Source organism: Cheilinus undulatus, linkage group 2 (assembly GCF_018320785.1).
Source record: "Cheilinus undulatus linkage group 2, ASM1832078v1, whole genome shotgun sequence".
NCBI lineage: Eukaryota > Metazoa > Chordata > Actinopteri > Labriformes > Labridae > Cheilinus > Cheilinus undulatus.
This window is the reverse complement of record NC_054866.1, coordinates 17,163,434-17,178,883: the sequence shown is the minus strand read 5'-3', so window position 1 is coordinate 17,178,883 and position 15,450 is coordinate 17,163,434. Positions and strand designations below refer to the sequence as shown.

The window sequence follows — 15,450 nt, the reverse complement described above, 5'->3', positions numbered from 1 at the left end:
AGCATCCAAACAAATTCCATAAAATTTCCTTAAAAATCTTTGACGGACGCCCACCCACCCTCCCACCCAAAATAATGTTCTCATATGTACATGCAGGATCTCAGGAGGTGGTAGCAGCATTTTTAAATGTGTTTGTGGGGCTTCTGGTACTGCGGGCTTTTGCACTTCCACGTTGGCTTCATTTTTCAACACTTTGAAACATTCAACTGCATGGAGAATAAACAGCTCAAGAAGTCTGGCGGCATTTTCTACCCCTGACAAATGTTTTTCCCTCTTCAGTCATAAAGTTATGGAGAAGACTGTGAAACCCAGCCAGTGGTTTTTGGTTTGTTTGTCAAGTGGAAAGCTAAGAGTAAGATATGTTAATATATATGAGCTGTGTAAAACTGCACAACCTTTTCTTCATCATGGCATAATTTTGCACTCCTTAATGAACTTATAGACAGTGAGTCAGTTATGAGCAGCTGGGATTTTATTGCTGGTGCAGACTTATATAAACCCTCCCACTCAGTGTAAATATTTGCTATGTAGCAGCTGCTAGCTGCAATATTGACCTCTCATGTAGAACATTGCACTTGTCGGATTCCTGGCTGTGCTATGCCATCAAAGTTTGCACTTTGTCTTTATCAAGTGATCCCATGAGACAGAAATAAACAGACTTTTGTTATTTTTCTGATATAGAATAGTTTGAAAAGCACTTGATGTCAAAAGAGAAAACAGGACAAATGACTGCTACAGTAAAGTATGCTTTAAGAAAAACAAGGTTGGACCATAATTAAGGCAAAGAGAAGCACAAGGTGACAAAAAGGTCAGTGCCACTTTAAGACAGGGATAAACTGACGCCTGTGCAGGTGTGTTTCATGGTACCACTGCAGTCACAATGAAATAGATAATAATTCTTGCACATGACAACAATCATGATACCTCTTGTCATGTCAGTCAGCATGAATTTAAACTAATTTGTGATAGTTGTGAGCACATGTATCATTATCTGGTGTTGGCACAAATTAAATAACATAGCCATCCTCAGAGATTATGAGAAAAACCACATTATTTTCACCTGATTACTCTCAGTCTTGTTTTTAATCCAGAGGTCAACAAAAAATGAGAACTGATAATCTTTTACTTCTAATCTTAATTTTAATTTTTTTTAATACCTTTTTTCATTTTAAAATTTTGATTTACCACTGCCAGGAAGCTTTCAATAATAATGACACTTTCAAAGTTTTTGTTGAGATTTTATAAAAGGAAATAACTTTTGCAAATTTTGATAAACTGATCATCGAATTTCAGATGAAATTATTTAAGTTTTTGACGAAATTTTGATTAAAAAATGTTTCCAAATTTTCTGAAGAATCTTTTCACATTCTCTGACTAAAGGTTAAAGTCCCTGTAAAGTGAGAACAAAATCTTTATTTTAGGTTTGTTTTATGAAAGGCCGCTGTGTTCTGAACCACAGGACATATTTCAGTCATGATAAACATCTCTGAGTTTATAAAGTAAAATTTCAAAATCATAAAAATTCAGGCAGTAAAGTCTGTTCTAGGATGATGATGTCACTGAATCAGCTGAAGCCACACCCACTCATAAGAAATACGATCCTAAAATGCTGCAACCTGACTAGAGGAATCATCTGTCTGCTATGCTGCTACGTGGCAACTCTCTGTTTTAAGCCACCAGAGAAACAGTTGCATTTATGTCAAGACAGGGAGACAGTTTAGAACTAAAAAGTCCTAGATTCATTTCTCCTTCTGTATTTTACTCTTCAGGTGTTCCTTATATCTCATTTTCTAACTTAAGTGAAGTCTTTCTCCTGTTTATGAGATGCCCTTGTTAAGTTGCTGCTGAAACACACATTTCCTGATGTTGTTCCTCAAAATAAAAGCCTTCACTGATAATAAACATTGGAGGCTTTTATTGTGACAGACTTGGCAGGAATAGACTGTGCCTATCATTTTATGTTTTACTAAACTTTAGCATCCCGATGCTAGCAGACAGGGATTGAATTGTGGCTGCTTAGAAAGAGACAGTCACAGCCCGCTTCTTTTAATCACCCAGGACTAAAGACAAGTTAAATATGAACTAAAACACACCTTCAGCAGGTAAAATGTTTGTTCCTGCTGCATCTGGTTCAAGTGAAAATAGACAAGCACTCCAGCAATTAGCCTGGCCCCTGACCTTGTGGTGACCTATGGTCAGAGCGTAGCTGCCTGGTCCTGTGCCAGCTATATTTGCTGTGCCCAATTTAAACCAAGCCAGGAAAGAGGTGAACAACTTACTAAATAGTCTAAATCACCAAGGCTTAACTGCCTACAGACTATGGCTCCAAGTTCTGTGTTTAAAGGGTGATTATCCTCAAAACAATAAATACATTACAGATTTAAGTTGGCATTTGATATGTGTGCGTACTCATGGCGTTCCTGTGCCAGAGCATTAGTGTTTGAATGCTCGTATGCGTCAATTCTCTGTCATGTTACGTGTTAAGCAGCGGTGTGTTCTGCCCACATAAAACACCTCGAGATACCAGAGAGTTTACCAGAACTTCAGCAGCAGCTCAGCTATCATGTTCCCCCTCTCTGACCCACCGAGGACGTCTGCTGATCTGAGTACTTCAGCCGGGAAAGATCCCCCTGTCAAAGCCAAACATTCTGTGATTTGTCCCCCTACTCCTGCTGGACACACAGCTGATTCCCACCCTATTTCCCATCATGCAACACATATGTACCCCTCTGTATTCCTCATCTATTCATACGTGCTGGTTTTTCACACATGCACCAGCATTCCTATATGGTGAGCTCAGCAAAACACACTCCTGTTTCCTCACAGCGGACTGTCTCACAGCTACAACAACATTTTGTTCTTTATGATGACTCTGTGTACAGTAGGGGTTTTTATGGTTTCTGCTTTCCTGGAAATGTAGACGTTTTTGCTGCCATGAAGTTTTCACACCTACTAAAGAGTTACTGTAAGAAAATTCCACCAGGGTTTGGTTTTTACTAATGTTCGTATTCATACATGTACATAAGGCTTTTTTTAATATATAAATCAAAGTTTTGCAGTATTTGTCTATAAAGTTTTGACCCCAAGCAGAAACACTGGTAATAAGAGATTTCAGCTGTGGAGTTTACTCTCATAGAAAACAGAAGGTATGCACATGATGTCCTCATAAGCAGGCGTCACTGCAGTTACAGCCAATGAGCAGCAGAAAGCATCAGTGTGAAGTAAACAGTAAAAGTAGACAGCAAATGGCTTTAAATCAGCCAAATAGTGGCGTATATTCAATGAGTACAGTGATAAAACAGCCTACGATCTCTATTTATCCTTTTATCCATCCATCATCTTAAGCTCATACTGCAGTAGCAGCCTGCTGAGCAAGGTGACCCAGACAACCCACTCCCCAGGAACTTTTTCAAACTCCTCCTGGAGGATTTTGGGTGTTTCCTGGCCAGATGGGATATACCTATATCTCTCTAGTGAGCCTGGAAGAACCCCAAAAGGAGATTAACATTTGAGGCATGGTTCTCTGTTGGAAAATGGTGGATAGTTCACTCAAGGTGAGGAGAGAAGCTTTGCCCCAAGAGAAGTCAAGTATTTTGGTGCCTAATTTTGAATAAAACAAGTGAAAACTAAAGCTGTTAGTGTATAAATAAGCCCTTGAAACTTAGTGCGTGTCGGGGTGTGTCACAGGGAGTGCAGCAGCCATGGAGCTGTGATGTTTGGCAATGATTGGCATAAGCGCTGCAGTTTTGTTGAAATGTTTTTCGCACACTGCCAAAAAATTTGACCAACTTTGATCCCTGACCACAGCCTCAGCATATGGCAAAAACCCAAGCTTTTAATGGATTTTGATCATCAACTTGTCTAGAACTAGAGCTCTGCACAGGATTCCTTTCTTAATCCTGCTCCCATTGGATTTCTGACCATTTTTGGCCACTCCCACCCGCAATAGGTGTGTCAATCTCGCCCGCATCCTGCATGGATTCTGAAAATCCACACTAAATATTCAGAATGACAGACTAAAGTAAAGGCAATATTGATAAGTTCCCTTAAAGGTCACATATTATGCAAAATGTGCTTTTTCTGGCTTTTTTGAACAAAAAGAGTTTACTGCTGGTGCTCCAAAGAGAGCCTACTTTGATCAGGAGTAGGAGCAGGTGTATCATCTCATCCAAATATGTTTCCTTGTGGCCGTGTTTCAACACAGTCCAGTTAATTTCTGGTCAATTACTCTTACTAGCTTGTAGCAAATGTGACACATTGCTCTCGAGTGTAACGTCATTCCTGACTTCCGAGGTAAATGGAGTGCAGCAGAAGTCCTAGAATGACGACTTAGCACAATATTTTCGGATTTTATAGAAAATCTATACATATTTAGGATTTTTTCATGGCACCAGTTTCAAACCAGAACACCCAGGAAGCGGTCTGAGAGGTATCAAGGACAACTGGAGGTTGTGGTGTGCAAACCTACACAGACACACAGACATGCCGCCAAATATAGCAGTAAGATGTACACTGGGCAGTACAGAGCCTCAGCTATATGCTTAATGGAAATGTTTTAAATCATTACATCATGCCTACAAAGTCACAAGACAAAACTTAAAGTTACATCCAGAAACTTACTCTGAAGGCAAATTTCCATTCAGATCTTTTAATTGTCTTTTCATTTTCAGTTTATCTTAATTTTACAGTATTTAAGTAACAATCAGGAATCAACATCGTGTACTAGTGTTTCCATCCTGAATATTTGTCCAGTGTAAAATAGCCACCATGTGAATACTGACTAACAGTGTAATTTGCTTGGCCATGTCATCTGCCCATTTGCTTTTTTTTGTTTGTGACTGTGGAGAAAAACTGTCCAGATGTCTCACTTCTGCTTCCAAACATGCTGACGTTATCCAAACACAGACCTGAAGGATCCTGAAGGATCAGTGGGGAAATGATGTTCTCAGACCAACACAGAAATCAGCCTTGTCCGTTTAATTCCTCCCTGATGGCCGAGTTTGAAAGACAACCAGCTGTTCAGAGAAACTTGTCTCCAAGGAGCCAGAAGTTTCCAACATGGCTGCCTCAGGGTGTTCTCCTGAAAGCCTAACAGTCGTTCAGTATGTCATTTGGTGTGATTCTGACCTTGAGAAAACGTGCAAAGCTATCAGCACTGTACTATTGACCCCAGATGTGTTGTTCTTTGCCAAATGGGGCTGACTATCAACACACAGGCTCTATCTGTCAAGCAAGTCCACATGGAAGGTGACAGCACGACCTACATCCCATGTGGGTCAGCATTAGTATGCGGTTAAGAGTTTAAGATAAAAGTATCTGCTGGGCTCTGACCAACTGTTTCCACACAGCTGATTGTGTTTTTGGAGAGAGGAAAGAGACGGGAAATAGAAATCAAAACTGAAACCTGAACTCAACTTGCGGATGATGTTTGACATTTAAACTTGATCTGAATTATCTAGCTGTCAAGCTGCCAGGTCAGGGGAGACATTGTGCAAGTCTGGCTTGAACAAAGAGTCTTATCTCAGAAGAAAGTTAGAAAATGCAGAAGTAGACACCACAAAATTGTCTAGTTTATTCAATTTAAATTTAAAACCTTTTGGAATGTACAAAACCATGTTTTATTTTCAATGGCCACATGCTCGAGAAACTCTGCAGTGAAATGATTAAACTATTCAATAAATAGCACTGCTTTTATCTTTTAAACCAGAGGTCCATTCTCTATTGAAGTTTTCATGCATACAAAGGCCAACTCTGACAAACCTCTCCTGTTACCTATGGTCTAGTGGGGATATAAAGCCAAAAATAAAACACATTTTGGCTCCAGTGCAAATGATCAGTGAGTTATCCCTCTTCAGTTGCAGGGTTTCCAAAAAAAACAGTTCAGCTTCTTTCCTCTGTGTAAATTAAACCATCCATCAGAGGCCCTCCTTATGGTTGCCAGTGAAGGTCAAAATGACTTCATGCTCCTTTAAAAGTTATTAAAGTATACAGACCTAAGTGTTTCATGTTTGATCCTGTGCTTTTAGAGTATTGAGCGAGAAGAGCCAATAGAGGTGGACCCCGCCCCAACACATGCTGCACTGGAGAACGGACACACTGCCTCTACAGGTAACAACTTTAACGCAATTTGGGTTGATGTTGGCAGACATAATAGCATGAAAATAAAAGGATTTAGTGGTGGTCTTGAGAGGGGTCTGGCTGCAGACCCCAGCTCTCTAGCAGATCCCTGCTGAGAAGTCACCTCTGTCAGAATGGAAATGATGTAATTTTTCGGTACATTGTATTTTCTGTTTAAGAAGCTTTTTTAAAATTCAACTTTATTGATAAGCAAAGTCTGGCAGTTAAATTAATGAAATAACCACACTGCAAACATAAAAAAAAAATCCTAAACAAAACAGAAAAAAGGTCAGAGGTCAAAACCATGGTTTTATTTTCTATGGACCCGTTTTTGAAGCAGCTATGCAAACAGCGGCTCACTTCAGCTTTATTAGCCTTATCTAAAGCTAACATAGCTGTGTGGCTACATAGTGTAAGTTATTATGTAAGCCAGTGTAGCTACAGTAGCTCTAGCTTTAGCTACATAGTTATTTTAGATGACTTAAAAATGGGTTTATGAGATTTTTAAATCAGTACAAGGTGTACAGTCTTCAGCTACGTTACCTTCGTGATTTGTGTAGTTTTGTTAGCTTAAGCTTTGGCCACATTTGATTGGCTAGAGTGTTTTCATGAAGGACAAGCTTTTTTCCTGGATACACTCTAGACTGTTTACTCAGCTTCATCAACTGCTTTGTAATTAGGTTTTGCAGGTTAGTTTTTGACTTTAACTTTGAGTATCCTAACCTTTACCTGAACCCTAGCTGGAAGTTTAATCGCATTTTTTTTAAAGGACGAGCGTGTATTTCCACCCTAGAAGAGGTGTTGACAGTAGTGGTGTGCAAGAGCCCTGTCTGAGTGTCGTGGTCTGCAGCCAGACTGTCTTGGGGGTCGCCACTTCTTTTAATCATGCACATTGGTTCATTAGTCTTGTCTACTGGAGCAAACTGGATGATTTAATTGGGGATTAAGGTTAAGAAAGGTTGGTATAGGAACAGATCCTTGACAGAGAATTGTTTTTCAGGTACTTATGTCATGGTGTTTTAAAGGTCAGGTCAGTAATACAATTATCAGGAAAATCCAGTGTCATCATGGTGTGTTTAAATGTAATGTCAAGATAAAGAAAATTCATTGTTTGTGAGAAACTTGAACAATTATTTTTTGAAGAAGACATATTTGTTTTCCAATCATTATTACTAAGAAGATGCAAATTGTGTTAAAATCATTTCGTCATCTTGTCTTTCACTGGAAAAGTATCAAAGATGTAATGTATAAGAACTCAGATTATTAAGGAGTATCAAATCAATTAGAATTAAGTGTGAACATAGATGTTTTACTGTTTTTAAATTAAAAACCTTTTTGTACACATTAATGCACACATTTGATTCATTATGTACATTATTTATATAAAAAGTTTTAATTACAGCAGCTTCTTTATCCATGCGAAGATTTTAAATCTTGTCTTTCAGATCATCCAGTGTTGGTACATGGAAAGATCTCGCCCCCCGTTGACTTCCCTCATGAGCATACAGCACCTGTCGCCATGCGGATGCCCCACCTCCCCATCACTGCAACAACCAAGACAGCTGAAATGAAGGGTCCCGACTCTCCCAGCAGCCCTGTTGGCTCTCGATCCTCTCCTGTCTCTGATTCCTCCCCTGCCAGCCAATCAGGCGTCAGCTCCAGCCAGAACCACCCAGTCCAGGATTCTGTAATTCAACCAGGTGACTGAGCAGTTATTCTCTTTGCTTCTCATTTAGTGCAAATATATTTTATAGATAACAACTTATTATAATCTACGAATACCAGATACTGCTAATGCATGTTTGATGTCAGATTTCTTTTCTAGGCAAACACGGAGTATACCTACATGATGGAGCCACTTACTCATGTAGTCGATGGAAAACTTCTACTTTAACTTTTGAATTTTTCCCTCAGTAACAGATGATATGAGAAAATGTAGTGCTGTACAATACTTCCCACAGAAATGACAAAGCAAAAGTACTGTTTTCAAAAACTACTCAAAAAAGTACAAATGCACAAAAAGCTACTCAATTATGGTAAGCAAATCAGTGTAATTTGTGACTTTCCACCCCTTCTCTTGACCTAGAATTCCTTTTTGTCTCTGTCGCCTTTAGTATCCTCCACATGGGCACATTCCCCTGTCAGAGCTCTGGGGTCTCCCCGCCTACAAGGTGAGTCTTTATTTAACACCATAGACGTCAATCTGAACAGACACAACCTCTTAGCTCAAAAGTAACGCCAAGAAAGAGATTGATATCTTTCTGGACTTAACTAAAGCAGGGTACATGCTGAGATAATTGTGTCCCATTTTAGCCCACCTTCTGACCAGTCAGCCAAGCCTGATAACCTGAAGGTTCGACAGATCATTTCTCCACATCTTCTTTTTTTATTTAAACGAGTTTTCATTTTTAAGGGGGGCCTGAAGTTATACAGAAACAGAACAAATAAAAACATGCATTGACTTCCCGTTAGTTTTAGAATACTCATGGGGTGCAAGTCACTTTCCTTGAGCAGTTCAGGCACTAGCTCTTTAAAAAACACCATAAGAAACAAGCTTCGCCGTCAACTGGAGATTGTTTCACATAATAGGTGCAGCTACACTAAAAACACTAAAAGGAAAGCCTGAAGCAGAAAGAGAAGCAGTGGTAAACCCCAGAGCAGAGTAGGCATCAATGACAACAGAATTACATTGATTAAGTCAGATGCATAGTAAAGGAGGAGCTGGGGTGGAGGAGGTTTGCAAACAGTGGCTAGCAGAGGGAGCACTAAAAAGTAGCAGGCTACAGCAGCTTTAAAAAGGCAGCATGAGAGCGATTAGCCAATCCTGTGTTTAGATGTGAATCTACTGGCCATCAGCTGATAAGGGCTTGCGTAAGATCAGCTGATCTTAATTATGATTTCGTGGCTTGTCTGAGCTAACGCTATATGGTCATCTTCCAAGAGCTGATTGTAGCACAGACAAACTCTTTGTGTTTGTCACTGTAGGATTTTTTCCTTTAGAGAAAACACAGTTGAGACTTAATTTTTCTCACCAAACATGCAATGTGTAACCTAAAGGACATATCCGGATCCAACCAGAAACCAAGGTATTTAAAATGCTGGACACATTCAATGTCTACATTATCTCATGTTGACAATGCTGCTAGGGGTTCAAAGTGCTGTCTTGTGATGACCATGTCTTTTGTTTTCTGGGGGTTCAGCGCAAGTTTAAGGTGGACAAAAGCTTGTAGATGTGACAGGGTTTGACCATTAGAGGGCACAATGGAGTATAATATTGTGTCATTAGCATAAGGATGAATTTTAGAATATCCCATTTGAATTGGGATATAATCTATAAACAATGTAAATAAAAGTGGCCCAAGGATAGATCCATGTGGTAATCCTTTGCTGACCTCCTTAAAAGATGTTTTGACATCTGCAACTGTAGCTTGAGTTCTGTTTGTTCAATGGTTGTGAAACCAAACATATGTCATCTCATCAAACTCAATACAAGACAGTCTACCTAACGAGATGAAGTGGTTCACTGTACCAAAGGCTTTTGACAGGTCAACAGGGGGCACCACAATTTTGAGCTCACTATATCAATTTAGATTTTAACTAGTGATGCTGTAAAATACTGTCCTATGACCTGCTCTGATTTTCTTGTGGTGTGAGGTGTTTTAAGACATAAAGAAAGATAATTAAGCTACATTTTCCACAAGCCATGTTCCAGATACATGTGCTATGCTGTTTAAATTGATCAAGAAAACAAACTTACCTTTCAATGTTTTCTTCGTAGATAAATTAAATTCAGCCCCAGTTAAATCTGTGACATACTCAGGACTTATGCAGCATGACCGGTGAGTGATGTTTGACTCCTTAGGCACATTTTTCAGAATTGTTAGAAAACATTTTTTTTAGTCTGAACCTCCTGTCCTGCAGAGACGGTGATGAAAGCTGTAACCAATCCTTCGGACAGGTAGGGGAGAGGAGGCGTGAGCTGGTGAGGTCACAGACTCTTCCTCGTAACATCGGTGCTCAGGCTCGTCGCTCCATCTTTGAGAGACTTGAATCTGAAGCCAATAACAGGTAAATGCAAAGCAGAATTGAGTTTGCCTCACACGGATGCAATCAGCTCTGTGATGTATCTTGGCTCTTTCTTACAGTCGCCCAAAGCCAGTGGACTCCAAACCTAAACTGAAGCGCTCTCAGAGTTTTGGGGTTTCCAGTGCCAGCAGCATCAAACAGATCCTCCTTGAATGGTGCCGCTCTAAAACCATCGGATACCAGGTAATGAAAGTGCTTCAATATGTTCTTGTCCACCAGTATGCTCTTTGCTTTTTTGTTGATAGTATGATTGTGTTGAATTATCTCATTACAGTGTTGTGTAGTGGAGCTGTTGTTTCATACACCACACGTTACTGCAATCTGACAGAGCGCCGTGCTCCTCCCCCGCTAAGTGTATTTACTAATAAGTAAACTATCATTATCAATTCAGGAATTCATTTCTCACACTGAAGGAGAAAAAGCTGTTTCTAAAGTGCTGACAGATTCCAGCTTGGGCCTGAGCTACACACAAAGCATTTTGAGAGCCTGGAGCAGTGCAAGGCCAGAAGATTGCAGAAAATTTTCAGGAAAAAGTTCCTGAACATAAATTTGTGAAGACTTCAAATATCCCACCATCTACTGTACATTAAATCATCAAAAGATTCAGAGAGTCTGGAGAAATCTCTGTGTACAGGGGACAAAGCCTAAGGTTGTTAATGGATGATCACGATCTCCTTGAACTCAGGTGGCAGCTAAAATCTTAAATCAGACAAGAATGGGACAACATTACTCTCTTAAAAGTCAAGCAAGTGCTATTGTTAAAAGGGGGGGCACTGCATTACGGTAAACATGGCCCTGTCCCTATTTTTCAGATGTTTCAAATGGGTTGGTTCATCATGAAAAATCCCAGAGGTGAAATAAGTGTTGAGCACACAGATGGAGAGTTAAGTGTGCAGAAAACGTTTCGTACGCGGGCAGAGAAACAATTAAGAATTTGAGCAAGCTACAAAAGATTTGAGGGCAAGCAGACATTTGAGCACAGTGAAAATCTAGTCATGAAAAGGCACATCTTAATAGAAGGTTTGAAGAAAATCTGAGCCCAAAATCAGTAAGTTATGCTCTATTTGAAGTTTAGCAACAACAATGACTCCGTACAGTTTTCTTAAAATTGTCAGAAGTGCATGAACTCAGCTAATCAAAGTTCAAAATACTAAATGGTTGTTGAAAACAAAATGAGATTCAGACGTCTGTGTCTGTCTTTCATAGTGCTAATGTGTTTATCATCTAGTGTTTATCTAAGTGAGATGTGGTGAGTGTCCTTGTGCGTACTTTTGGGGGGTTGAGGGCGTAGGGTTTAGCTGGTTTACGTCATGGTTGAGAATATCAACACATTTCTACACTCTGCTATCCTTTTCCCTCACAGCAGCCTGTGCCAGCTGCTCCATGTGGCTTTGGTTACAGTCCGGCTGGGTAAAGACAAGACTCTTATTAACTGGGAGCAAACACGCACACGAGGGGGAAGAGTCATTTTAAGTCAGTGACTTAACATGCTGTATAGTACTCAAGGCAGACTTTAGACTAATAAAGAAGAGCTTCAAAATGACATGATGTAAAAAGCATGTACCCCAAAAACAGGCAAGGAGGGATGTCTGTTTTATCCATGATAATTCAGAGCAAGACAGCGAATGAGAGGACATCTTAATGAAACTGTCAGTCACTTTTGCAACTTGTGTTGGGTTTTTTTTTTCTTTTTTTACTGCTTTCCCCGATGATGCTCACCCACCGTGTCATCACCAATTCTTCTTTTTCTACAGAACATTGACATCCAGAACTTCTCGTCCAGCTGGAGCGATGGGTTGGCTTTCTGCGCACTGGTGCACTCCTTCTTCCCCACCGAATTCGACTACACCTCTCTGTCCCCCGCAGACCGTAAACACAACTTTGAGCTGGCCTTTAGGACCGCAGAGTGAGTGAAAGCCGCTGGTATCAGCAGCAGATCAATAATTTCATCTTTACTGTCAGTTCAATAAAGCTTGTTAAGGTATAGCATGAGGAATAAACACAAGCAGGGCAAGAAATTTCAATCATAATAGTAGATGCACATGTATAAATTCAACATTTATCTTATATTATATTATTTTATATTATTTTATATTATATTTATACCTGTTTAGGTGGTCAGACTGGTAACGGAAAATTAAAAGCACTGGCAGCAGTTTACCTGAATGCTCTTTGCTAATAAGGCAGACAATATTCTCACTTTCAAAGTCGTACCACTAGGTTGAATTTTAAACTGCAGTTCACACTCTAAAGATGCTGGTTTCATTATGAAACAGCTGTTGATTCTAAGTTATGTTGAATAAACAGTAAAGTATCTATTGTCCTAAACTCCATCAACCATTGAAACTTCATTGTAGCTGAACCTAAGTCTAAAATCTTTCTTTGTTCTTTTGTTTTATAACCGCCTGGAAAGTTACTATTCTAAATACAAGCATATAAAATAACAGGCTCATGTTCTTAGGCCTTATTGCTGTCAATCCTGCCTGTTTTTAAATCTTTGCTGAATGGTGTGCATTCCTTCTGCCTCAGTCCACAGCTTCACAGCTTATAGTTTTCAAATATAGATAGGACTCATACAGGCTGCACACTATAGATTGTACGTTACACAGACCCACAGCAGAGTATTAAATGTATGTGAGGGCTTAAAGACTAACACTTCATTTAAAGCTGTGTTGTTCTTCGAGTGAGGACGCTGCTACAGAATTAAGCTGATTAAACTAAAGGCAGTGTTTATTTGGTGAGAGCTTTATATCTGACCTCCTAAAGAGACTTATAGGGCATTTAATGTATATGAATGATTACTGCCTGTTTGCTGTTCTTCAACTACTCCAAACATGTTTGTTTGAATGTATGAGGAAAGTCCAGAAACAACATGAGATGCAGTCACAGCTTTAGAAATGTTGGGGCTAAAATTTGCCTTCTTTTAAATTCTTTTTTAATTCTTAGGCAATGAAAACACAGAAAATAAGTTTGCAATTGCAATTACATAACTGTAATGTTACTTTTTAAATTTAGAATACAAAGCACTTAGTGGTTTCTGCTTCTCTCATGAGAGACCTTTCTGCTGCTCATTCACATCTGCTCTGCTGATTTTGCTGTTTTGTTGCATCCATGCTAAAGGAGTTTGCACAGCAAAACTATGAGGCCAAATCACCAGATTTAACCAAATAAATTCAAATACACCCACAATTTAGGCATGTTTATGACACTAACCTCTGCCATTGAAGTATTTATATTTGTGTATTTTGTGAATTTATCCAAATCTGCCTTGATTAAGGACAAAATTATCATACTATTTTGATCTATAAGTTTTATGCACTATATCTTCAGCTGTAAATCATAAAAACATACACTAAACCCATTAGCACATAAAGTCACATCTGTTAATCCATTACTCTTTTAATCCATTCATCCGTTTAGCTGCTTATCTATTTATCATGAATCATTATTGAATGGAAATACATGCTAAAACTTGTAAATTAAAATTATATTTAACATCCATTTAGGGTTAAGGTAAGGGATAGGATAACAAAGGTTAAAAGTTAAAAACCTGGGGTGCAGATGGCCTAGTGGTTAGGTCATGCTCCAGGGTTCAAATCCAGCCTGTGGCTCCTTTCTTGCATGTCTCTCCCCTCCTCTCTCATCCCTGTTTTCTACCCTATCCATTGTTCTTCGCTATGAATAAAGGCATAAAAAGGCCAAAATAGATCTTACCAAATAAAGTTGAAAACACAGATTGCAAAGCCTAATTACAAAATGCTTAACAGAGCCGAGTGTTTTGTTCACACCAAAATCATAATTTTTTTTAATTCACTCAAATAACTTGCTCCACTTGTACGTCAAATCACGTATACTTGGGTGATCACAAGACATGAGAGTGGAGTTGCTTCCTTCTCCCACATCATTCTTTTCAGCCAGTTATTAACAAACATGGCTGAACTCGACTACATTAGTCACATTTACATGGACACTTTTATTTCAATCTGATTGAAATCAACCCGATTAAAGATTTTGGGTCAAGTGTTTACATTGTGTGTGATCTATCCGATCAGGTGTTTATATGTGCCCGTTTTTAATTGGAATAGCGGCCACCGCGTCAATGGTCACCACTAGCAACCATAAATCCTGTGACCTGTGTGTCACAGGATTTATGGTTGCTGGTGGTTTCCAGTGGTATATAGTTCTGCTGCTCCGTTATTTCTCTGTCCCCCATTGAGACGGACATCCCCTGAGTCTTGGCTTCTCCACTACCGGCATTTGAGTCTAGTGACCCGTTTCTGCTGGCGAGAACGGCTCCTGACAATACGCTGTATTCACCACGCAGTTACGTCAAGACAAAGAGCATGCGCAGAAAGAACGTGTCAGATCTATCGGGTGAAGGTGTTCCAATCAGAGGGAAGAATTTCTCTCTGATTGGGTTGTGAAAAGGTGTAGACCACCCCTCTGCAACCGATTAGATTAAGTTGAGGGTTTCACCAGATTAGAAGTGTCTATGTAAACGCAGCTATTGAGAGGAATGCTGCTTTGTATTTCCTGTTACAGTGATGAAAGAAGTTTTCACAACTTACCAGGAAATGCAACCACCTCACTGAATTTCCTCCAAGCGAACTCCTTTTTTTCCCTGTGCCAGTAGGACAGGCACGTTGAGTCGTGTAGCTTGGAGTGGCCACAGACAGACACCACAAATTTTGCCTCCATTTTCCTGTTGAATGAACCCTGCTCCCCTCCAGGCTGGTTGAAGATCCTTTGGTGAAATATGTGAAATACATCACTGGAGGATCTTCATGCTGATTGGCCGCCGCGCCACGAGGTTTTTCGCTTGAGTTCAGATTTTTCAACCCTTGCAAATAAACAAATGAAGCAAACAGCATATTGAAAATGGTGCAAAATTGCCTCATTTGTGCAAATTATTCACTCAATTCCCCTGAATTACGTCAGCAAGCCACTGAGGTGAATTCACGTTTACATGCATCTTAACATTGACTTGACATGTAATCAACTTGCACTCACCATTTTACTTGGTCTGCATGCATACATGCATCTCATAGCGGTGAGAGTTTGTCACATCTTTCACAGACTTTCTTTCTCTCCCTACCATGGCTGATATCACACAATATAGATGTTTCAGTTGTGTGATGACCTTTGTTTTAGTTTTTAAAAGAAGGTTGTTTTTTTTTTTTTTACAGATTTAAACTTTTAAATGTGAATTCAAGTGACAAAAATGTCACAGAAACAGAATTTACCTGC

At 39.5% G+C, this 15,450-nt stretch overlaps 1 protein-coding gene across 3 annotated transcripts in view; it reads left to right on the top strand.

The window, feature by feature from the left end:
* smtnl (smoothelin, like) overlaps positions 1–15,450 on the top strand; it is a 39,768-nt gene that overhangs the window by 23,426 nt on the left and 892 nt on the right. For 2 of the 3 annotated variants that reach the window (XM_041808072.1, XM_041808064.1), the window contains exons 3-9: positions 6,027–6,108; positions 7,542–7,817; positions 8,232–8,288; positions 9,896–9,956; positions 10,039–10,185; positions 10,263–10,386; positions 11,958–12,109. In XM_041808072.1, coding sequence (XP_041664006.1) covers positions 6,027–6,108; positions 7,542–7,817; positions 8,232–8,288; positions 9,896–9,956; positions 10,039–10,185; positions 10,263–10,386; positions 11,958–12,109 — 899 coding nt within the window. The remainder of the gene's footprint in view (positions 1–6,026; positions 6,109–7,541; positions 7,818–8,231; positions 8,289–9,895; positions 9,957–10,038; positions 10,186–10,262; positions 10,387–11,957; positions 12,110–15,450) is intronic. The other variant, XM_041808080.1, reaches the window with a different exon arrangement.